Raw genomic sequence first — 24,197 nt, forward strand, 5'->3', positions numbered from 1 at the left:
GTTCTGAGACAAATGTAAAGGGCTGGCATGTACCTACCGACAAGTTTAGAGCAAACTGGAGAAATCTATGTGAGATTTACCTTCGTTTCCCCATTCATTTGGCATGCTTCCAGCGTTGTGTTTAAAAATACATGGTGACAGGTGGAGCAAGAATACACCCTTTTCCAAATCTATCGCAGTCTGTAACATTACAGAAACAGGTCCAACAAAAAAGGTACAAACTATACTTTTCAAGCACATTTAGAGCACATGCCCCCCAAAGTATTCTGAGTACTGCACAGTTATAATTCCCAGCAATCCTTAACAAACTACAGTGTCCAGAAGTCTATGAGGGGGGATATAAGCTGCAGGAGACCATATTATTATACATATTTGAAGCCCAAGATAGGTTGTATAATTATTGTTGACATCAGCTCTCCCTTTACACATATCTTACCATAGTCTTTTAAATGAATGATAAACCATTTCTGGAATATCAGTGTATCTTGTTAACATCAAGAATATGTGCAATTTGCAATTGTTAAAATATAACAATATTCATGAGATTTGTCTCCTTCCCCTCCCCACTCCTTTCCTTCCAGGTCACAGCCTCAGCTCAACAAAAGTGACTCGTGCACAGACATTTCCCAGCTACACCTCAGAGCAGGATGAGGAGCACGGGCCACGCATGTCACTGTCTAGCAGCTATGGATTCAGCTACAGCTCAGGCCTCATCCAATGACACACACCCTGTGTCTAACCAGAGAGACAGTCTAGTGTGAAACCTGCCTGTAGGCCCTGGAAGCCACTTGCCGTTTCCTCGGTGTCCACAGAAGACAAGCCGTAGTGAAAACTGAGGACACATGTCTCCAGGCTGCAACAGTGAAGGTGAAATCTTGGATCACTGCTTCCCTGAGGCAGAGTCTAAGTGTTTTATTTATTTAACTTTTGTATTTGGTTTTGTCCATATGTTTTGTTTTTTAAAAAAAGAAAAATGTGAAGAAGAAGAAGAAGAAAGAATTTCCTTTGCAGTACTGATGGTGTGCAGCTGAAGTTTCTGCACAACCACAGACACTGCCTGTTTGGGGGAGCGGGGAGCAAAACATTACGTCTTCAATGTGAGGCTCTTGCTGATCAATTAAGCTGTCAAGCTTGCTCATCCATGACAGTAGCCATCTTTATATCCTAGGCATCAGTCTACCAACTGAGTCATTCTTGCAGAAATGGTACCAGACATACAAAATTTGAAATATACTTTAGAAGGAAGTATGCAGTCCTATTACCAATTATGCACAGTTTATTCCCATTTACTTCAATGGGATTTATGCATGGGATTTAGGACAGTAGCCCAAAGTGGAATTTCTGAGGAGGCACCAGTGACTCTTAATCAGGTTCTCATCACTACAGTTAATACACAAGATAGATATAGAGATAGATACTGTCAATGGGATGGCATGGCGGTGCTTAGTAGCCTTTCAGAAAATAGATTGTGTTGTGTGTTAAGAGGTCATATGCCTAGAATATTTCCCACACTGAATTTTTATGCCCAGATTCTGCTGTTGTGTACTCTGAACCTAATAATCCTAAACTTCCCATTGGGGAGATATCAAGGGAAGACTGTCACAAAGCATTGTCAAAGTCTTCCCATTGTAGATAATATTTAAATAGTGAAGTCTGAATTCATAGTCAGTATACTTTTAATTCTGTATACTGTGCAGGTGAGAAAATTGATACGACATTGCTAGGCAGCAGCCCAATTTCCATATAGTTTTATAGGACAAGATGCTTGGGCTGGAAGAAATAACTACAATTTCAAGTTCTGTTCTTATTATTCAAGTCTTCTTGGTTAATATGGATTTGTTCTCTTTGCCAACATTAATTTTGTTCTAGATTCCTTGTCTGGTGTCTAACTCTGCTACACAACCATAGGCTAGTCATGATTAAATTTCACAGCCATTTGTCTCATTGCAACGTTGATTTTTTACAGTCTCCTACAGTGGACAGCCACATGAAAATGAACTGAACTGTGTGTTTTTTAGTCTTCCTGAAATCACAACAGCTCACTGTGCCCAAAACTTTCAGTCTTTTTCTAAAGATCAAAAAATAAATGGCAGCACCTATGAGTAGAATAAATGTGAGACAACAGGACTTCAACAATCACTAGGAAACTGTACGTTCTGAAGTAATGCTAATGCCTATTGCATTCCAGGACAACACAATTTATTCAGCTAGGTCTTCAAATAACAGAGATCTACTGTAACTTAAGAAATTAAATAATTGATTGACTGCTGGCCACTACTGGTGCCATTCTTATACCTCTATCATAGTATCATTTTCTAAAAATAAAAAGCTGCTTTTGGCCTAGCATTCCCCCACCTCCTCCCAAAATTATGCAGTTATGACTGTGAGTAAGATGATAAAAAGAGCAACATCTTCACAAGGCAGCATGTAAAGTTAAAAACATCAAGCAAAGTTCAAAAATTAAAATGCATTGTTAAAATATATAACCAAAGATGAAAGGAAGTGGCATAAAATAATAACTAAGTCTGGGGAAATGAAAAAATACCTTCACCAAAATGGCATCTGCGCAGGCGTCAGGCAAACATCTTTGGAAGAAGCATTCCAAATGAAGGGTGCCAACACTGAGGAAACAAACCCTCCCATCAGATAGCAAGAGAACCCTGGGATTTCTCTGCCACATACCTTAATATTCAGGCTGGCCCTACCATTAGGCAGAGTAAGGTAAATGCCTCAGGAGGCAGATGTAACAGGATCAGGAGCAATAGCCTATCTGGTAGTTCCTTCTGAGCTCCCTGGACAGCCCCCTCTGTTGTAGGACTTGGCTGTATATATCATATGGCTTGTCCTGGGGGCCCTAAACTAGCCTGTTGCAGGTATGATGGAAGATGCTGCCCTATTGCCAGTGTTGAAGTGAAATTCAACTCCCAGTCCAGCTGGCTTTTTAACATGGGATAGGGAGGAGGTGCCCTATTCTCCTTCACCACAAGCAGCCAAATTTCTTGGACTGTGCCTGCTGGGTGGGTATGCATGAAGGCAAGCTGTCCTTCATATCCCCTGGCCCTGAACTATGAAAAGCTCTAATGGCCAAAATCAGCAGTTCAAACTGAGTCCGATGTACGTGGATTGACTTATCTACCAAATGTTCTTTAGACATAGGAGGGTCATGAAGCAAGGGTCGGCGGCTGACCTCTAAGGGGAATCAGAAGCATTCTAGAAATGACAGACCTTTCAATAACCCAGCCGCAAACATTTTAGGCTTTAAATGTAGTAAGCCGTTAAGAAACAAGCTAGTTTAGTGTGAACAAAAATGGAGGCACATGCTCCAAATAACTTGACCAGAGTTGCAGTTTCTGAACTGCACCATGAGCCTTCAGGCTGGGAGGGGTTCTGCTTCAGCCCTTCCAATATTCAGTTCCATATGAATTTCCACTGCAAGGTACTGGGGGAAAAAAAAGTCTTCAACCTGCATCATTGGGAAAATGGACAACTGAATGCCCTTATAACTAAAGTGTAATTTCACAAAAGTCTCAGCTGTGAAACTGTTTGAACAGCTTTGGATCACACTTTGAAAATTGTAAGTTAAAGACAGGATCTCTGAGCACATATGAAGTACGTGCCCCCTCTATTTCAAATTAGGGTTCAGGATGTAGTAATTAGAGAATACTACAGTCAAGGAGGCCTGGACTACTCATAATGACTCACGAGTACGTCTTCTAGAAGGGCACCAGATAGGTGTTCCTAATAAGTCCACAACAAACAAAATGAGACATGTTAGAAATCAATAAAGGGACAGACACAGTGAAAGGCATAAGCGTAAATGCACAAAAGGTCCCGTCCCCCCCGCTCATGTGCTTCAATATTCATAAAGCTCATTGTAATGAATGTGTAGAAAACAATTCTCATAACACTTGAAATTTTAGGGAAGAAAATTCACTGTGAGCAGACTGGGTGTTTTGTTCCGTTGTAGAACTGACAGCCTTGTTTAGCAGTAGAGTTACCTGCCTTTCGTTGTTTTATGAGGCCAGCACTGGATGTGTTAAAAGAGTCAGAATCTTCTCCCTCTCCCCACTACCTCTGTAAGATCAAGTTTTATCTATTGCAATTTGAAGACAGAAAGAAAAGATTTCTTTAAAATGGTGTGAAAGAAATGTCTGCTTTGATTAAACATTTATTGATACATTAGGGTGGGAGATATTACTTCCCCCAAGCCATTCCTGCAGTCGTAATAGATTGCAGACTTTTACAACTCAGTGAACAGCTGCTGAATGAAACCAGTGTGTGATCTGATGGAATTAATCACGCCCCCTGTCTCTGTCACTTACTCTTCTTTTATCTCACTCACCGTGTTTCTACTGCCCAGAGAGACCAGATTTCTCTGTGGAGAAGTGTTGAGCTACCTACCACCACAATGCAGAATTTCTGTTTCTGGCTGTTGCCCCCTGTCTTCTTTTGAAGCCGTGGTTATTGACATTTGTCATTTTAAAATAAGGAGTTGTATGTAGCATGTGAGAAATCCTTCCCTGGTAAAAATTATTTTGTATACAAGAACCGGTCCTTGCATAACATTAGTGATACAAAGCTCGATTTCACTAATGCAGCTCAAAAACTTCCCATATTTCCTCCAAGTCAGTTATTATACAACACTGATGCATGTTGTACATCCATTTGGCTTGGACTGTGTTCTTATTACAATTTAAGTAGATTAGCATTCTTTGATATATATTTTTAAATGGAAACCACTTCTTTCCCCCTCCCTCCCCCCCCCCCCCCGTTTTATTATACGTTCTGCTAATAGGAATGCCCACATGCATCATGCTCCAACACAGAGCTTTTTTTTCCTGGGGGTACTCATGGGTACGCAGTACCAGTATCTCCTTTTCTAAAAGAAAAGCACTGGTTAAAAATGTGGCACTTGCTGTAACAACTTCATTGTTTCTGCTGTTCTCAACCAGTAAGGGTCAGTTGAAAGAGAACAACTTTCCATGATATGTATTTACCAATGTACGTCTTACTCACAAAAGCTAACAACCATTGCTATTCATGATTGGTCAGAAGTGAATAACATTAAATTCCATGGGGTTTACCTCCATACACCATTCCATATATGTACATATATGTACATTTTCTTAAGTCTGTGTAATTTAAGCCTGCTTCAGTCTACCCACTTCTCACACTTTTAATAATTGTAAAAGCAGCTCCAGTTCAAGAACAGTCAACTTCACCTATAGTTCAAGAAGGAAGGAACAAAGCAATCAACCAAGTAGGAGCAGAAAAATTCAGATGCCCATAAAGCAAAGCTGTGTTTATGTTGATATATGTACATATAAAATGGCCCTTAGAGAAATAACTTTTTCTTATTCATAGCCTGTAAAAATGGCATTTCACAAAGACAACTGTGCACCAATCCTATTGGCTACTGAAACCCTTTTGGTTTTCTTATGTGAGTTGCACCTTAAAGAACGTAAGGTTCTTTTGAAACCTCTCCTTTAAAATGAATTTCTGCACTGAAAACAAAAAGTGTGCACTAGGATATAAGTATGGCAGATGAGTAAAATAAACAACAGCATATACCAGAAGTATCGTTAGCATAAATTTTGAAGTTTTAATGTGGTACATTTTATGCACAGCCTTGCATGTCTAATGCAGTCCTGAAATTAGCCATTCAGGACTAGAAATTACTCTTCCAGGTCAAGTAGGTTGCCAAGCCAAGTGCCCAAGCAGAAACAGTCCAGATAAAATGTGTGTTTGTGCTGGTGACATGAAAGCTGTTCTTACCTCTTTACCCTGCCTGATCTTTGCTGTTTCTTCACTGTGCCAAATAGTGGAAAGTCTTCAGCAAAGCCTACCTGTTTTTCACCTCATTCTTCTAAAGAATTGCAAGATCCATGTGGTCGCCTCCTTAATTCCTGCTCTCCACTTTCCCTTGTATGTTTGCTTTTGAATCAGTTTCACTGCCTTGGTGAAGCTAGAACAGTTCCCCCTCTTCTTCTATTTAAAGAGAATCTCACTCTGCAGACAAAGTTCTCTAAGAAAATCATATGTAAACAATTTGAAAACATGGTGATACATTTTTCTATGAGATGCTGTTGATATCCCCAGTTGTGTGGTGGACAAAACGTAATTTAAGTGTGTACAGGGCAGCCGTGGTTTTTAATGGTTTAAAAACAGCCTTCAGCTACTGTTCACTGACGCTCTCTTTTGACTGAATGGTACATTTACTGTTGTTTCCTGTTCTATTTAATGGAAAGAATTAAATACACTGCTCTGTGTGATGTGATGATCCAGTTTTCCCTGTGAACCAAAGCATCTATGAAATTTGAATTAAACCAGATTAAACAAATACTAAGATGTGCTGTATAATTTCCCCTCTACCCCCTCCCCCTGCTTTGAATGTGAAAAGTTTGCGGCAGAACAGAATGTGGAAGCATCTGAGATATGAACAAAAAAATAAAGAATGCTTACTAGATAAAAAGCAAACTAATTAAAAAAAATACAAGACAACAGTAATCCTTTTCATTCTGTTTAGACAACATGCTCGCTTTCTTCCAGTATAAAGTTATTCTACTACAAAAAAAAAAAACCTCAGAAACACTGATTGTGTTACATGAAAGAGCTATAAACTCAAGTCTTAAATAAATTAGTATAAGGCATTTCAAGTTCCAGCTGGGTAGAAGTCAAATTACTAAGCACAGCCATACCCTTACATATGGGAACAAAACAGCTGTGTGTACTGACTGCTGTACCAACATAATTCACAGAGGGGGAGCGGGGGTGCATTTCAAAAGGAGGTACATTTCTGGGCTATCACCAGAAACTGGTAACCTTCCTCCAGTGTCCAGTGCAAGTCTGCAGATCCCAATCAAGCCACTCTTACATGCTCCCCAGTCCACAAAATACAGCCACATATGTACAAATATGTACAAATGCCTAAGCCAGATGTTTACAACCTTTCTGAGCCCACAGCTCAACTTAACCAACTGCATTCTTTCTGTGGCTCCTTGGTGGGGAAACGAGCTTCGAGCCTCAGAAGCCCAGTTATGTCACCCCTTGTCTGTAGAGCTAGCAGTTCCTCACACCCTTGTGAAGTGTTCCCTCCCCCCCTCCCCTCTCCATGGGAGTCCTCTGGGCAGCTGCCACAGCTGCCCTTGGTCTCTGAGCTGTCCACCCCACCCCAAAGAGAGCTGCCTTCACATGCTGCCCCTTGGCAGCCTGAGTAGAGGATTCCCCCAGACTTAGCAGCCCGACAGAGACTGGCCAAAGGTGAACATGAGGCCAGCACTTACTCACCTTGCGAGGCAGCAGTGATGGCAGCAGGTGCCGGGGCTGCTGCAACAAACTGCGCAAGCCTTTGGGAGGCAGAGACACAAGAGGACATCAGAGGAGGCAGGGAAGGAAAGAGGGCCAGGGCCAGTGCTGCCTGCGGCACCCTTGACCATTATTCAGGCCAACAGCACACTGGTTGAAAACCACCGGTCTAAGCAATAGCTGTAGCCACTTTTACCTAGATAATTCCCCCAGCTACTCCCTTTCAACCTCCACCACAGCCTTCCTTTCCCTCCATGTGATTAACAATCTCCACGAGTGAGAATGATGGGTGCCACAGCATGTCGTAGTACACATGGCAGCCTCTACACTCCGCCTAAAGTGCTGCCACATGCCCATTCTCCATTGACATTTACTTAGCAAATGGAACTCCTGATCGTTGGTAAATATTGCAAATTTCTTTACTCTTATTCTTTGTAAATTTGATGATGCAGTTGATATGTCAGACAAAACAGAACATCATTGACATAACAGAGTTTTATGGCACACACTTCCAATACATCTCCATTTCCTGAGTTCTTTGCTAAAACACAACAACATCCATTGTAACATATGTGACTTGGATAAGGAGTCACAGATGCCCAAAGATGGTTTCTAATCATGGCAGGCTCTTCATGTCTGGGTGAAGCAAACTAACTAACTGTTGTAATTCCATTTGATTTTGCTGTAAAATAAATAAAGCTGCACAATGTCCTAGACTGTCCATGTAATGCTGGAAAAACGTTCCTGATCTCCATCTCATTGGTTCAAAAATTACACTTTTAGCTACAAGCAGCTCCTCTCTCTCTCTCTCTCTCTCTCACTATTTGTTATTACCTATAAATTAAATGAAGCTGATGCTTAGTGATAAAAGTCTAGAGGAAAATACCTCTTTAAAAACAAACAAGGTAGTAACACTAATCAGTAAACTATCTGCTCGTTGTTCAAGAAATAAGGTAATCATCTCTGTTTCAGGAAGAACTTGAGAACTCCTAAGCATTAGAGCAAAGATCACTTAATGATCTTAACAGATATAGCACAGGATTTGTTCCCATGTGAATGCAATGCCTGAGTTGATTCTAATAGTGGTAATATTTGCTACTTATCTGGCCCTAGATCATCTTTCACAGCCCCTTAAATTTCCACTGGTTATAACTAATAGCACTGAGATTGGGCTAACTCCTTTATAGTTTCTGGTCTGTGGGCACTGTTAAAGTCATGTCAATAGGAACTACGTAGCCCATATATGTCACCATATTATATTTTAAGGTGGTGTGAATTTTGAAGTTCAACAGCGTCTGATTTTACCTTTCTGAAAGAGATGAAACATTGTAATCCTGGACACAACATTTGGATTCCTACAGCTTTCCTTTTTCTTAATGTTGCTATTTCTTTTGGCTTTGAAGATAACATTTGAAAGCATACGGGCAATGTTGCTGAAATTTCAGAATGCAGAGAGGTGACTGAAGAAAATGGCAATAATTGGGTACAGTCCAACAACATATGGAGAACAACAGGTTCCTCTTCCCTGCCTTAGGCATTCTGGATGCCTGAAGGAAGTGTGTTTTGAGCAGTGCTTTCTTTTCATTCCTCCCCATGCTTATTCATGAACAGTTCTTGCTCTCAATTAGAGTTTTCATTTCTAGTTTTCATATTGACAAACTGGAGCATGTGCAGAGGAGGGTGACCAAGATGATCAAAGGTCTAGAAACCAAGGCTTATGAGGAACAGTTGAAGGAGTTGAGTATATTTAACCTGGAAAAGAAGAGACTGAGAGGAGATATGATGGCCATCTTCAAATATCTCAAGGGCTGTCACATGGAACAAGCCTGTTTCTCCTACTCTGGAGCATAGGACTCGAACCAATGGCTGCAAGATCCAAGAAAAGAAATTCCGACTAAACATCAGGAAGAACTTTCTGACAGTAAGAGCTGTTCGACAATGGAATGGTCTCCGTCGGGAGGTTATGGACTCTTCTTCCCCAGAGGTTTTCAAGCAGAGGTTGGATGGTCACCTGTATGGATGCTTTAGTTGCATTGCAGAGGGTTGAACTAGATGACCCTTGGGGTCTCTTCCAACTCTATGATTCTATAACTCAACCTTACAATAATTTATTCTAATTGTTTTCTAGAGGTTGACAGGAAGAGTCCATGTGTTTTTGTTTTCACTGGTACAGTAGAAAAGGAAAGACTTGGCATCTGTTCATTTGCTTTCTATTCTCTGCAAGCTTGAGTAATCATATTACAGCAATGGGCAGGAACTTCTGCTCAGGCTGCCTGTTCTGGGCAGAAGGAAGGGTGTGTGTCTGTGTCCATATTGAATTGTGTCCAGAGGAAACATACCTCACCAGGAGCCAGCAGCAGCTTTGTTATGGAAAGTGGCATCTGACCTACTCAGTGCTTGGCTGCAAGACAACTTAAAGGCTATTTTCAGTCTCTTATTTCAATAGTCCACTTATATTCAAATTTGTATTAGCACAAAGCAGCTCTGCTGACATTCCAAGTCGCATCACAGCCTATTTGTCTTCCTTGCTCAACTATTAATCTCTTGACCCCTATGTAAATTATCTCTTCGTATATACCTACAGTCTTCACACAATTCAATTGTATGTGTGTGGGACTTCTTCAGTCATGGATGAGTGAAATGGTAGTGGAATGGGTTTTTTCTCTCTCCAGTCACATTCCCAATGTAAAAATTGTTGGAACCTTGGCTATAGGTCATTCACATAGTAGACAAGAGGTCGTGTTCACATATGTATGTGTGAGCAATTTGTGCAGTTGGCATAGACTGGATCTTCTGTCATTTGTCCTCTGCTAGTATTTACTGCACGTTGACAACCAGGTCTTCCATATTTGTTTGAAGGCTAGAGAGGAGAAAAGTAGAGAGCAGTGAGGAACACTGAGGACTACCACCCTATCAGAGATGCTTACGACAGAGGCAAATTTGAGGCATGTAATGGCTTTGGACGCTGATTGCAATGCCCATACACGTTGTGTCTGACTGAGTATTCTGGAAACAGCTTTTCAAGTCTTGAGTTGGGAAGGGTGTTTGAGGCATAACACCCCATGGCCCAGTCCTACCTCCTACCCCAAGCCAGAAGCCATCCAGTTTACGGTGTACAAAAAAAGCAGAGAACAGAGGCAAAATAGGTTTCTTTTGCCAAGAACAGCTGAAAAACTTCACAAAACCATTCACAGAACTCAGCGCCTTATTCCTCCTATTAGGGCTGCATCAAATGCTCTCCCTTTTTCTTTTCTTTATAATTAACATAGTTGAACAAATTACTGGAAAAATGGCCATCTCACCAAAGGATCACCTTGTTTTGATGCTTCTTGTCAATCTCTTGTTCTCTTGGCTGCTGCACCCCATTTGCCTTCACTCTTTGCAGTCTCATTTGCCTTTGCTGGCAAGAGAACAAAGTGTACCAGGCCAGCATCAGAATAAAACAAAGAAGATGTTGTACGTCAAATAACTGCTAACAGTGGGAACTATTTGTGACCCAAAAAAATAACACAAAGCTAGGTACTGTAAATGGTTTTGGCTTGCCCTTAACATGGTTAGTGGTAATGTATAAAACACTTAAGATGCAGCTTATGCATTCATCCATGCAAGCTGTTTGCACATGTTTGAGAAATCATATATCAGCCCATGCCTTTGAAATGTAACATGATAAGCAATTCCTATTGAAACTTTGGCAACTTGGTCCTGAAGCTGTTGGACACCATCTCCTAAACAATACTTCCACAGACCATACCTAATACACTCTTCATATGCCCTCTGTCCTACACCACCAGCCATTAGAAAGAAACAGTGCTGTATCAGCACACAGATCAGCAGTGCTTAATAGTGCCTCTACAATGGAAAAGAGTTCTCTGTTGTAACTGACTGATCCACCTTTCCCTCTGCTGGAAATGAAAAGGATGAATAAAAAACGCAAAACCCACAGACTAATAGAGTCGTGTGGATACACATTAGCCAAGCATCGAAGGCCACATGTTTAAGCACATTCTAAGAATGAATCAGGATGAGCTCAGCCTGCTTTGGAGGTGGGAGGACCCAACAAGTCATATGGCATTTTCTTTTTAACCACAACCTGTGGCTTATCACCATGCTCTTCTATGGTTAGGTAGGAGCAATACCTGGTTTGTGAGCATATTTTAAAACAGAATCACAGAGTTGTAGAGTTGGAAGGGACCATGAGGATCACCTAACCCAACCTCCTGTAGTGCAGGAATCTTTCACCCACATGGGTCTTGAACCCACAACCCTGAGATCAAGAGTCTCATGCTCTACCAACTGAGCTAAGTGTTATAACAAATCTCTGGTTAGTCTGCAGAGCATATAAATCTTTAAAAGTTCAGAACCCTGCTTTTAAAATAACAATACCTCTTTCAGAGTGGTGATCCTACGACGTAGCAAATCAACTGGCCCCAAACCCATAGTTTGTTTTTATGATATACAAAAGTATCCTAAATGTTGTAACTGTTCACAAATACTGTTTCCCCTCCCCAAAAAGTGATCCATGCTTTTAATAGGCAAGTTGCTTCACTCAAAAAGCTTGAGAGGCACAGCCATTAGACTTATTGCATATGGTGAAGATGCTCCTCAAAAGGATATTCTGTAAGAAAGGAGGCTTCACCTACATTTGCTTGTGTGTGAGCAAGACGAAAGGCTTTCATCATCATCATCCTTTTCTTCTTCTTCTTTCTGCAGGCACATAAAAAAACCGCTGTTGTTAGACTTGACCCACAACCAGGACATAGGAATTTTGAGGTTCTGTGCAAAATATTAAGGTGGTTTCTGGAAGGTAGAAACCCTGAGCAAAATTTGCGTTTAAATGCCTGACCAACTATTCATTCACTCACCTATGAGATGATCAAAGTGTTCAGTCATGCTCTGTATGTCTGCTAGGAACTAGCTGCAGCCCAGCTTGAGTCACACTTCTACATTTGCAACTGCCTCATATCAAGGAGTGGGAAAGCACTTTTCCTCCACGGGAATCAGAAGGATAAGACCTCCCTCTTTCTAAATGCTTCCATGCCGGTTATCAGACAATTAATGAGAAAGGAGCATTCACGCATATACAGTGGTACCTCGGGTTAAGTACTTCATTCGTTCAGGAGGTCCGTTCTTAACCTGAAACTGTTCTTAACCTGAAGCACCACTTTAGCTAATGGGGCCTCCTGCTGCCGCCTTGCCACCGGAGCACAATTTCTGTTCTCATCCTAAAGCAAAGTTCTTAACCTGAGGTACTATTTCTGGGTTAGCAGAGTCTGTAACCTGAACTTTAAGCGTATGTAACCCAAGGTAACTTGAAGCGTATGTAACCCGAGGTACCACTGTGTGTGGCGAAGTGGTTAAGGGTCAGCCCAAGTCCTAGAGACCAGGGTTCAAATCCCACCTTAGCCACAGAGCTCTCTGAATGACCTAGGGCCAGTCACTGTCTCTTGGCCTAACACAGTTTCCCAACTGGGGGCCATACGGCTCCCAGGGGGCAGGATATTCCAGGGGGGCACAGATGAAAATCACAGAAATGGGGGAGCACAGCACAAGGCTAGGGGGCCACAGAGGGAAGTGAGAAGTGAAGGGGGAAAATCATTTTTAAAAAATTTAAAAATCCTGATTGGCTCATTATCCACTTGGCCAATCACAAGAGGTAAGGGGGTGGCCACCAGAACCTAATGCTCCTTTTTGCCACATGCGTTTTCTTGGAGCAGTTCTTGTTTGTTTCCAGTGGAAAAGGGCAATCATGGAGGCTCTTGTTTTGACCAGTAGAGCCTTTGATCCAGGACCCCTAGGTCAGGTAAGTGTGGTGGTGGGGTGGCAACGGGTAGGGCTGGGAGAGCCGGAGCTGCTTGTTGTTGCCAGCAGTGCTGGGCCCGGTGGCAGCCTGGGCCTGACTCTGCAAGGTGCGGGGTGCAATCCACCACAGCGCCTAGCAGATCAGGGCCTTTGGATGCTGCCGAGGGGCAAAGAGCCTGTTGGCACCATTGGCTTAGCTCTGCAAGGTGCAGAGTGAAATCCACCCCAGCATCCAGCTGAGCAGAGTCGTCTGGTGCTGCTGACTTGCATCTTGTAAATAGCTAAGTGACTACTCACTGACTTCAGTGGGCCTTACTCCTAGACAAGGGTGTGGGGGGCTATAGTGTTTCATCTAGGCAGCCAGGGCTCCTCCGGATGACAAGATCTTTTTGCCCAGGTCAGTGAGGACCAATTGCTTCTTAAAATTCTCCCATAAATACACCACTCCCTGTGCACCTTTTGGACAGTATCTGTAGGTTTTCCCCTCTGTGTCAAATAACTGGGATCAAATAAGTGTTGCTTACTTTTTATAATACAGTGGTACCTCGGGTTAGGAACTTAATTCATTCTGGAGGTCCGTTCTTAATCTGAAACTGTTCCAGATGAAGGTTATTGACTATATGGAATTAGCAGAAATGACCGGCAGAATCAGAGACCAGGGAGAGGAGACGGTGAAGGAAGACTGGAGGAAGTTTAAAGACTATTTACAGAAGTATTATAAGATAAAGAATGTTTGAGGACATCAGATTGAATTTAAATGAATATTAGTATAAAATTTTATGATTAAGAAAGACAAATGTTTTTCAAGATAAATGGAAATGTAAATATATTAAGAGATTAAGATTAAGTTGAACCAAAGATATGCCAGAGGGAAAAAGAATTTACTGTCAGAATATAAGATCTAGAATACAGAGTGGGAAGGTCTGGGGAAGTCGTAGACCCAGGTTAATGTCAAAAAATGCAAAGACACAATGATTGTTGTTTTTTTTAATCTCTATCTTTATTTTTTCTTTTCTTATACACTATATTTTATATTGTTTGTATGTGTTGCTTTTACTTTCTGTTTTGTACTTGTTTGTTTGTATTATTTGTTTACTGGATGTTAAAATAAAAAAAATTATAAAAAAAAGAAAAAGAAAGAAACTGTTCCTAATCTGAGTTACCACTTTAGCTAATGGGGCCTCCCCCTGCCACCGCGCAATTTCTGTTCTCATCCTGAAGCAAAGTTCTTAACCCGAGGTACTATTTCTGGGTTAGCGGAGTCTGTAACCTGAAGCGTCTGTAACCTAAGGTACCACTGTACATGGAAGCTGAATCTCCCTCGGGAGGTTCTGGACTCTCCTTCCTTGGAGGTTTCTGAGCAGAGGTTGGATGGCCAATTGTCACGGATGCTTTAGCTGAGTTTCCTACATTGCAGGAGGTTGCACTAGAAAGATAACCCTTGGGGTCCCTTCCTATTAGTCTCTGTTTTTTCTGCTTCCACGAATATTTCATTATGTTCCTATCATTTTATGTGATTGTATTTTGTATAAATTATAAAAAAGCAATAAAACATGTTCTATTTATAAACAAAACATTTAAAGAGTTCCTTTTCTACCAGCAGGACGATGGGGGGGGGGCATGGAGGTAGTCAGGATTTTTGTTAGGGGGCAGACTTTTGTTGAGGGGGACAGAACCTCATATTTGTATTGATTTGTGTGGATTTTTACTTATAGGAGGCAGCTGCTCCCCCCCCCCCCCGGCTATGTCCATGGGGGGCCACAGGAAGGAAAAAGGTCAGAAAGGGGCCATGGCAAGAAAAAGGTTGGGAAACACTGGCCTAACCTACCTCACAGAGTTGTTATGTGGATAAAATGAGGAGGGAACCATGTACACTTAGCTCATCAGACAAAAAAGGTGGTATATAAAGTGGTATAAGTGGTAAATAAGTGGTATATAAATATATAATAAAAAAGTAAAATGAATTTTTCAATCCATTTGTTTGCACATTCATCACTGCTAATTTGAAGATCACCATTAATTTCAGCTGGGCATATATATGGATTAGGTTTTAAGTAGGTATCAAGTCAGTGAACAAATATTAGATAGAGTACAGAACAATTTGCTTACTTTTTATGATGACAAATAAGCGCAGTAATGATGAGGATCATTATTAATGATAAGACAGCAGCAGCTCCAGCAATAACAAAGATACGCTGATCAGAATGACTCTCCAAAGAAACTAGGAAGGTAAATGGTAAATGTTATTACTATTGCTCAAGAGGGAGAGAAACAAGACAATTTTCTGAGTGATATACAGTCAAATGAAATTCTAGTCAGTTTGTGATCATGAAGAGCAAAATAAATATACAAGTGTGTGTGTGCGCGCACACACGCAAGCCCATGTGTGCATGTGCTCATTTCTTCAGGGTTTCCCATTCTGGCTGCATGAGGAAAATCTAATCTGATATTCTGAAATCTGGAAACCCTGCTGGAATTTAACTAAAGCATAACAAGCTCTAAACAGTAAAGAGATCAATAATCTGATGTTTCATCTTCAAGAGCTTCAGCCTGACTCATTGTGTTATTTCGTCAGATGTAGGACTTGCTTCAGTAAGAATACCTGTTTCTAAAATTTTTAGAAAATCAGGCTCACATTAGTTGCTGTTTTGTTCAGAGTGAGCACTGACTGCCAAACTTGTAGCCATGAAGTGCTCAAAAATAGATGCTCATGATGAACCAGTGCCTTCCAAACAGCAGTATAATTTGTGGGATTGCAGTGGTCTGAAAAGGGTTCAATTCCAGTTGACTTTGTTCACATAGCTGAAGACATCTGACTGCATACTTCTACGGACTGCCTTTGTACCATACTCATTCAGGATCTATGCATCTCAGTAAAAGAATATCAACAGATTTAGCTTTTAGAAAAATACCAGAACCTGGAAGCTCTTAGCTTCTTTGGAGCAGTTTATGCTGTTCTGCGCTTCTTCAATATTTCATGTCTAGCATAAATACCCATAATTTCTTAAGAACAAGGTGTACAAGTCAGAGACACATCACTTGTCTTCTAGATCTGCCCTATTTTTTGAGGGGAGTAGGTTGATAGGACACTATTAAGTGTGTGTTGGAGTCTGTTCATTTCCCTAAAGCACTGGCAAAAAATGCAAGTGATTTTATATTGACACTTTTTCTTCACGGGAGTCCAAAATTTTTGAGGGTGAGTGCTTTCAACCTTCACTGCCCTGACTTTAGGTATATGGGAGAAACACTGACAGGCTTGACAGTTTACAACGCACTAAAACCTAACAAGTGGTTTGAACCGCTTGTCATGCGCCTTGCCACAAAGGGTTTTACAACATTTGCTAAGCACACACGCACTGTACAGGAAGAGGTCTCTGACAGTGAGAAACTATGAAGACACTTTCAAATGGGGCAAAAGAACTTTGCACCTAAGCAGATGTTGCACCTCTCATGCGGTTTCCTCCCACTTGCTTGTTTCTCAATTAAAATATGCCATGTGAAGAGCTTGCAAACATCTTCCCAATGTCACTGAAGCCTGAGCATCCAGTTTTGCACCAGAAAGACAGGCAGCCTCTGGAGAGCACACAGCTTCACGTGACACAAACCAGATGGAGGATGCAAACATATCACAATGGCCACGTTGAAGAGCAGGTGTTTGAAATCAATCATTTTCCTGAACAAATTCAAAGTATGGCAGCAACAACACTGGTGGGAAAAAATAGCTGCATGTCCCTGTAAGTCAAATAGGGGTTGGTAAGCAATATGTTGAAATCCAGGGCTACCCAAGAATTGTTACCTGCCTCGTGTGCGGAGCTGGAATTTCACCCTAAATTATTGTGACAAATGTATTGTGGGTTAAGACAACTTTCTTTATTGATTTAATCACAGCAGACTAACCTGTCTATTCATCTGGAATAAACTACCTGGAGCAGTGAAATAGCCAAGTCTGCAGATAACACCCTGTTCAGGTGTTGTTCCTGGACATTGAATGGGAACCTGAGATCCACACCAGTCTTCCAGAGCTGAGCAGAAAGGCCAGAAGGGGATTTCTAAGCATTCTCAGTTAAAGAAGCTTGGAAGTTCTCCTTGAGATCTGGAACTCTAACCACTGTTGAAAACAGTATGTTGGATGGGATGGGAGTAGATGATGATGATTTTCTTTATAGGAAGATTGCTATATAAGTGCTTCTGGATCCTCTAACACCCTCTTATAGAAGGAGATCTTGGGGAAGGAAATTGATTCCCTCCATCACTTCATTTTATCTGGACTGCTGGCTGCTTCCCTCCTTCACCACCATTGCTGGGGGGTGGTTATAGAGGGGCGGGTTGTGTCTATCATTTCCCACCTTCAATCTTTCCTCTTTAACACCTATCCATCCTTTTCTTTTCTTGCTACTTTTTATCTAGCCAATCCAAGCCCAACTAAGGTCCATTCTCTTTCACTCTTTCTCTCTCTCCCTTTGCCTTGCAAATGCTTTTCAAAACAACTATTCAGCCTCTAATTTTACATGTGTTTAAATTAATACAAATGCCTACAAACAACTGCAGAATTTTGTAAATTCCCTTTACTTACTGTTGCCATCGATGGTCAATTTTGTCCAGACTGTGGCATTTGCACCATTCGTCCCAATGTAAGAACAGCTGTACATCCCAGAGTCAGAAGCTGTGACATTCCGAAGTACAATTGTGCTATCCACCCGGGCGGCACAGTCTATCACTACACGGTCTTCGTAATCTGAACCATAGATTGCTATACCAGGTGTATCACATTGGACTATGAGGTCCACATGGTCTGTATAGATCCTTTTCCATTTCACTTGATAAAGTGTTGTTTCGGAGTCAGGCCCATAGGTAAAGTTGACATTTGCTCCTGGTTCAGCAATCATATGACGATATGACAAGTTTCGAGGCTCAAAATCCCCTGCTTAAAAAAAGAAGTTGAGGAAAAAAGAAACACTGTGTAAAAAAATAATAATAGATTTAACAACCACCCCCCCATCTCATTTTGTTTCAGCAAAACAATTCATTGATTGGGCAGCATGCTTACTTGGGAAGAAAGTCCCACTGAAGTCTGTAGAGTTCACTTTTGAGGGTAGATGCACATTGGATTTCATTATAAATCTCTTATTTTCCTCACCTCAGCCAAGAAAGATGGTCTGAATCTCCCCTGCTGGTTACAGTCAGAGATTACTAGAAGACTGCCCCCCCCCTTTTGAGATTCATGTTTATCTAGCCCTTCCTTTACTGTGGATCATTTCTATCTGTGTTAAGAGGGTATGAACAGCCTCTTTCTGGGAAAACAATTCTTCATACACGCTGCCACACACCTCCCTGGCTTAGGTGCTAATGGCTATAAAAGATGGAAGTCTAATTAGATGCTCCAGATGAACTGTTAGCAATCGAGACCTTTAACATTGAATTTCAGATTTCTCAAGTTTGCTTCATTTTTATTTTTTTTACATACAGTATCAGTCATAGTGCCTTTCTTTCATTTCTGTGCTGAATATATCCAAGCCTGCTGTTGTTTTCAACATTTTGGTTGGAATCTAAATACCAGGAGAATTCCTGAATAATGGGTATACACTATTTTCCAGAAAATGCAATGGAGTCATGCTTCACAGTTCTGAGGTTAAGAACAGGTCGTCAGCGGATAACATCATAAAAATAGAATTTGCAATCCTTAAATCATGTCAAATAGCTCAAGTCCTTAATAGCATAATCCACCTAGTAGATTTTAGGATGTTGCTAGACCGTGCAGTCCTGAAGCCCAAAGTCAGAAGTTCAGAATGCAACAGCTGGACTCCCTTGTCCCACAGAACTAAGATTGCTGGAAATGGCGGCCCATCATCCTGAATGATCTCACAGAATCGTGCATCCATAAACCCTGTCCTCAACACTGTCTTCCTTCTGTGTCATGTCTTTTAGCTACTGACATTACCCCCCCTCTCCCTCTCTTTGGTGTGTGTGTGTGTTTGTGCATGTAAGGCTAACAGTGCAGCTGCAGGAAGGAGATTACATTCTGATGTTCCTGCTTTTAGCAATACAGGAAGCAAGAGAACACCAGGAAGCCTAACAGAGAGATGTTCTAAGAAGCAAGGAGCTGCTAGGAATGACTGAGGTGGGGGAAGAATCTTCTTGCATCTCCAAGAGCATTCATTCCTCTCCCCACCGCACCCCACTCCCCCACCCCGCCCACCCTGTTCCATGCAAGAATCCTGCTAGGGAGATCTTTTGCAGCTATTAAAGATAAATGCAGTAACAGAGCTATTACAAAGGTGACGTGCTTTTATTCTTCTTCTTCATTGTTCTGCTACAGCTCCGGTTTAGTTTCTTCATGAGCAGATCATTACAATAGCAAGCATTTCCATGCCACTTGTTCCTCACTCATCTGAAAGAATGTGTGTCATTTTAATGGCTACCTATCACAGGTTCCCCTAGTTTCAGATTTACGGCTTCGTAAGCAACAGATCGGCTCTCCATTTTCTCTCCTGTCATATAACTACCTCATTTTTCGATCTTTTTTTTAAATGCCTTTTAAAATGTAGCAATTATAGCGACTTGAAATGCTGACATACTGCACATAAAGCTATAACTTCATAAAATGAAGAAAAAAAGTAGAAATTTTCTGGATACTGTATGTGGCCCCCCTTTGATTTTCCATATGGTAATAGAGATTTAGCTGTCATTGGCACTTACAATCCATTTTCATATTGCCATATTTTACGTGATAGCTTATTGGGCTTCATTTTCCAACAGTATTGAATCTGTCATAATGTATAAAGCATATAGGATGTATTTAGCATGATGCAGTGCTTTTATGTTAGATGAGAGAAACCAAGTTTCATAACTCTGTTCAGCTAGTGCCAGCCTTATTTATTTTTGTTTATTTAGATCATTTGTTTCCCACACTCCTTGGCCAAAAAGGCTCCCAGACCTGCCTACATACTGGTACATGACGTTCTAATCTCTGAGCGTGTGAGATCCCAGGGGTTTACCTAGGGTTTGGCTTCCTTGGAATGAGGGACATTGGCGAGTGTGGTGTCTTTGTGATATATGGCTTATTTGCACATGTATACAACCCAAGCTTATGATGGAGGAGCTTACAGCATCAACACCCCAAGAAACTCTTGTCTCTCCCAAAGCCAAAGCCTTGGATTCAAGCAGAAATCAAGCATGTCTCTCCCTATCAGGCTTCTGCCTGTCTCTTGTGTCTAGCTCAGTTCACACATGCATGTCTCTGGCCCTTGTCCTTCTCACCAACAGGTGAGGGAGGGGTGCTACCCATTTGCCCCTTGGCACAAAGCCACTTCCTCTGTCACCCTAACAACCCATAATTAGGGGGCCATTAACGTGTCAATGGGAGTCCCATGGACTGCAAGAAGATCAAACCTCTCCATTCTTAAGGAAATCAGCCCTGAATGCTCACTGGAAGGACAGATCCTGAAGCTGAGGCTCCAATACTTTGGCCACCTCATGAGAAGAGAAGACTCCCTGGAAAAGACCCTAATGTTGGGAAAGATGGAGGGCACAAGGAGAAGGGGACGACAGAGGACGAGATGGTTGGACAGTGTTCTTGAAGCTACCAGCATGAGTCTGACCAAACTGCGGGAGGCAGTGGAAGACAGGAGTGCCTGGTGTGCTGTGGTCCATGGGGTCACGAAGAGTCGGATACGACTAAACGACTAAACAACAACAACAACAATGTGTCAACAAACTTGTCTGGCTATCTCAACAATTGAACTTTCCATTAGATTTTAACCATTGCTGAATACAGGAATTAGAAGGGGCTCAGGCATACAGCCTACACACACACACCCCTCCAAAAAAACCAAACCTCACAAAAATGCAATCATTCTAAACAAGGTAGTCCCTGTCTGCAGATCTGCAATCTAGAAAACACAGCACAAAATAAAAAAGGGACAGGGAGGGAAGAGGACTAAACAAATCACAGTCGGCCTTGAGCAAGTCACAATCACTTACAATCACAAGGGTTTAAGGCTCAAGCTTTGAGGCTACAGAACAAAGGAAGAATTACAACTTTTTCCTATAACAACTTGGCTACAGGACTGAGGACTTCTAGGAAATTTAATTTTAGTTTCTCTATTCTACCTTTTCCATCCACTCCCATTCCCTCAGGTGTGTGTGTGTTTAAACCTGGCTTATACAGCACAGCTTGTTAATGTAGAACAGGCATAGGCAAACTCAGCCCTTCAGATGTTTTGGGACTACAATTCCCATCATCCATAGCTAACACAACCAGTGGTCAGGGATGATGGGAGTTGTAGTAATAATCATTGATTCATTGATTCATTAATGGCCAGTTACTGCCTCCTTTGATGCAGGCAACCATTTTAGTTATATAACAACCCTTAAAAAGAATAAAGGGTGAGAAAACCTCATGTTTCTGGTATTGTGTCACTCCAAACTTGTGTTTCTATGGTACCCTTGTGCTATCACTGAAGAGTCTTTTCAATCATCTCCCAACCAGAGGCGCAAGCTATGGCATTGTGTGAAAACCATAGGCTCTGTAACTGACTCATATTCACCTATTGTGTGCTACCTTCTGGAACACCAAGAACTCAGCACACTCATACACAACGTGAATATCTCTGGTTGCAAAGGAGTGTGATGTGCTCTGTGGAGGATGAAAACTGCCATGACATTTCCGCAGGCCTTTCTTGTGTTACTCTGGCTACAGTTGAAAAGAGAGAGAATACAGAACTCATTAAACTCAACATGACAGGGATTGCGCCTGCCAATCAGAAGACATCAGCTATGGGAGGCAAGTGTCAAATTCCCACTGAATTTCACAAACTGGACATCTAATTGCTTTTTATTCTACATGCAGACACAATATGAACCTTCACTTTGAAAACTTTTCACTGGGACTTATTAACAATCTGAACTGGGGACTCAGTGTCCAAGTTCACTTATTCAAAGTCCAGAATGAGAGGCAACAAAACTTTCAAGCTAGACAGGAAATCATGGAATAAAAGGTTCATTTAACAAGGGCTGCTAGCTTCAAGTTGGTAACATACGCACAGCGGCATCCACAATTAAACACTCCTAGCAGCAGGTGGAATAATTGGATAGCTAGTGTAATTCACCGCTGACAGCCACACAACAAAAGCAGCAATTCCCTTAGTGCAATTTTTCTTCTTTAGCTAAAATAGCTTTGGGAGGAAGATAATTAGTACACTGAAAGTCACAGATTTAGTCAGAGTTTCCCACAAAACACCTATATGTACTCGGTTTTCTTGAATCTCTGACTAGCAAAATTGAGAAAAGTCACCCGTCTGTCTTGAAAGAGCAAAGGTGCTTGTGGGCGATTGACCTACTCCTCTCATTGTAAGCCAAACACAGTCATTTAAATGTTCATTTTTAAAGGGGATATGGGAGACCAATAGTTGTTTTTTTTATTATTATTTAGAAAAGTCAGAATGAGGGAATTTAGATGATAGAAACTCTTTTTGCCATTTGACAATTCTCATTGCCAAATCTCTTTTCTAGCTGTTCCACCACAGGGTTTCAAAAACATTTCTAATCCTGCATACAGGAATTCAGAATTCCATGGGGTGGAGGAAGATTTGGAGAATAGAGGAGATACTAATATTTTAACAAAATTAGTTATGAGGTATGCATTCATTCTCTTTTAGGTGGTCAAACACTTTATATTGCTTCCATTAATGGTTACTTGTCCTTTTGCCACATGGAGGTTGCATCTGAGCCACTTTGGTCCAGTATCCGGAGCAGTGGGAAGGGGGCAGTGTCACAAGAGCAAGAGTTGCAGGACTGACATTAATGGAGGACTTTGGCAACTCCAATTTCAGCGACTCCCTGTGCAATGGCAATATTCACGCCCCACCCCCGCCTCTTGCGTTCCATTCCACCCCATCATTGTGGCATCCTCTGAGGCACCCTGAGGCTCTGCACCCAGTGCAACCAAACCAGTAACACTCCCCTCAATCCGCCTCTGCTCACATTGCAGCCGCATCCCTGAAAATATCTACTTTATTTTTAATCATAGCAGCTGTTTTCTTGCTGACAAATATGTAGGATTTGCACTTACCATTGATTTTATTATTTATTATTCTATCATAAGAGGCTAATAAATTGAATTTATAATGTATACTGTAATTTCCATTAATGTATAAGGCAGTACTTAAAACTTTTACCTTACCTGATTGGACAACCTGTATTCTCTTTTCCCAAATCCCAAGCGGGAAGGTATGAAAAGAGCATAGATAAAAGCCAGTATCTTCCCCAGTTGTGCTGTTGAACACCAAGGACTTGATGTTCGAGGTATTGTTAGTAACGCTGACTCTGTCCTTATATTTGCTGGAAATATGCAATTGGTCAGGCAGTTTAAAGACTGCAATGTTCTCTTTGCCCTCCTCCTTCCGCCAAAACATATGGGCTATATTTGCAGCCTTCGGAAAGACACATTCAAGAGTCATGGCACTGGCAAGTTTCACAGTAGAATCCACATGTTTTCCTTCAACTGTGACAGAAACAAGACAGAAAGAGAAGAGGGGGAAAATGCTGTTATCTTCATTAAACTCTGAACCACAGTAACACCTGAAGCATCTAATGATCAAGCTAAACGCTTCCAGAACCAACAGCCCCCCTCCACCATCCACACTGAGTACAAGTTGACCAAGCTCAGGCTAAACAAGGATCTCCAAAGGGTGAAATTATTTCTATGGAACTTACTACAAAACATGCTTATGATCTGTAGGCAAAGTATCCAGAGATTAACCCCAGGATGCTACTTAATAAACTTATCTTACTTTGATATGATTGCAGAGCAGCAACAATGAAGAAGGCAAGGTAATCCATCTCCAGCACTACTAAAAAGACAGTCGCAAGAACTTCATCTAAGTGTCTATTTCCTGACCACATGGTGCATCCTGTTGAAATGAGTAAGCAAGATGAAAAGCCATTTCCACAGTTTTGTAGAAATAGCAAATGAGACTAAATGTCTGCATGACCTATGACAAGTCTGTGAGAATCTAAGATGCTCCCCTTCTTAATTTAAGTTACTTTCACACCCATCCTAGCTGCTTAGGTTAGCAGGGCTGAGCAGTATCTGA

General features: G+C 41.5%; 2 protein-coding genes across 11 annotated transcripts in view; one reads left to right on the top strand and one right to left on the bottom strand.

Annotated features, from left to right (window-relative positions):
• DOK6 (docking protein 6) overlaps nucleotides 1–6,340 on the top strand; it is a 172,626-nt gene extending 166,286 nt beyond the window's left edge. The window contains exon 8 of the mRNA XM_083450221.1: nucleotides 582–6,340. Coding sequence (XP_083306347.1) covers nucleotides 582–721 — 140 coding nt within the window. The 3' untranslated portion in view covers nucleotides 722–6,340. The remainder of the gene's footprint in view (nucleotides 1–581) is intronic.
• On the bottom strand, nucleotides 3,740–24,197 carry CD226 (CD226 molecule). Of its 10 annotated transcripts, none has more exons than XM_083450218.1 (7): nucleotides 23,895–24,197; nucleotides 23,285–23,605; nucleotides 17,678–18,025; nucleotides 15,214–15,325; nucleotides 11,946–12,009; nucleotides 10,608–10,705; nucleotides 3,740–10,165 (listed from the first exon to the last, which is right to left on the bottom strand). In XM_083450218.1, exons 1-7 carry the CDS (start codon nucleotides 24,004–24,006, stop codon nucleotides 10,123–10,125), a joined length of 1,098 nt encoding a protein of 365 aa, XP_083306344.1. In that variant the 5' UTR covers nucleotides 24,007–24,197; the 3' UTR covers nucleotides 3,740–10,122. The 10 variants fall into 10 exon arrangements, with proteins under 10 accessions (XP_083306344.1, XP_083306340.1, XP_083306343.1 ...); XM_083450214.1 differs by having other exon boundaries at nucleotides 10,619–10,705; nucleotides 11,946–12,012; nucleotides 23,895–24,196; XM_083450217.1 differs by having other exon boundaries at nucleotides 17,678–18,028; nucleotides 23,895–24,196.

This window comes from Podarcis tiliguerta, assembly GCF_965153285.1.
Source record: "Podarcis tiliguerta genome assembly, chromosome: 7".
Taxonomy (NCBI): Eukaryota; Metazoa; Chordata; class Lepidosauria; order Squamata; family Lacertidae; genus Podarcis; species Podarcis tiliguerta.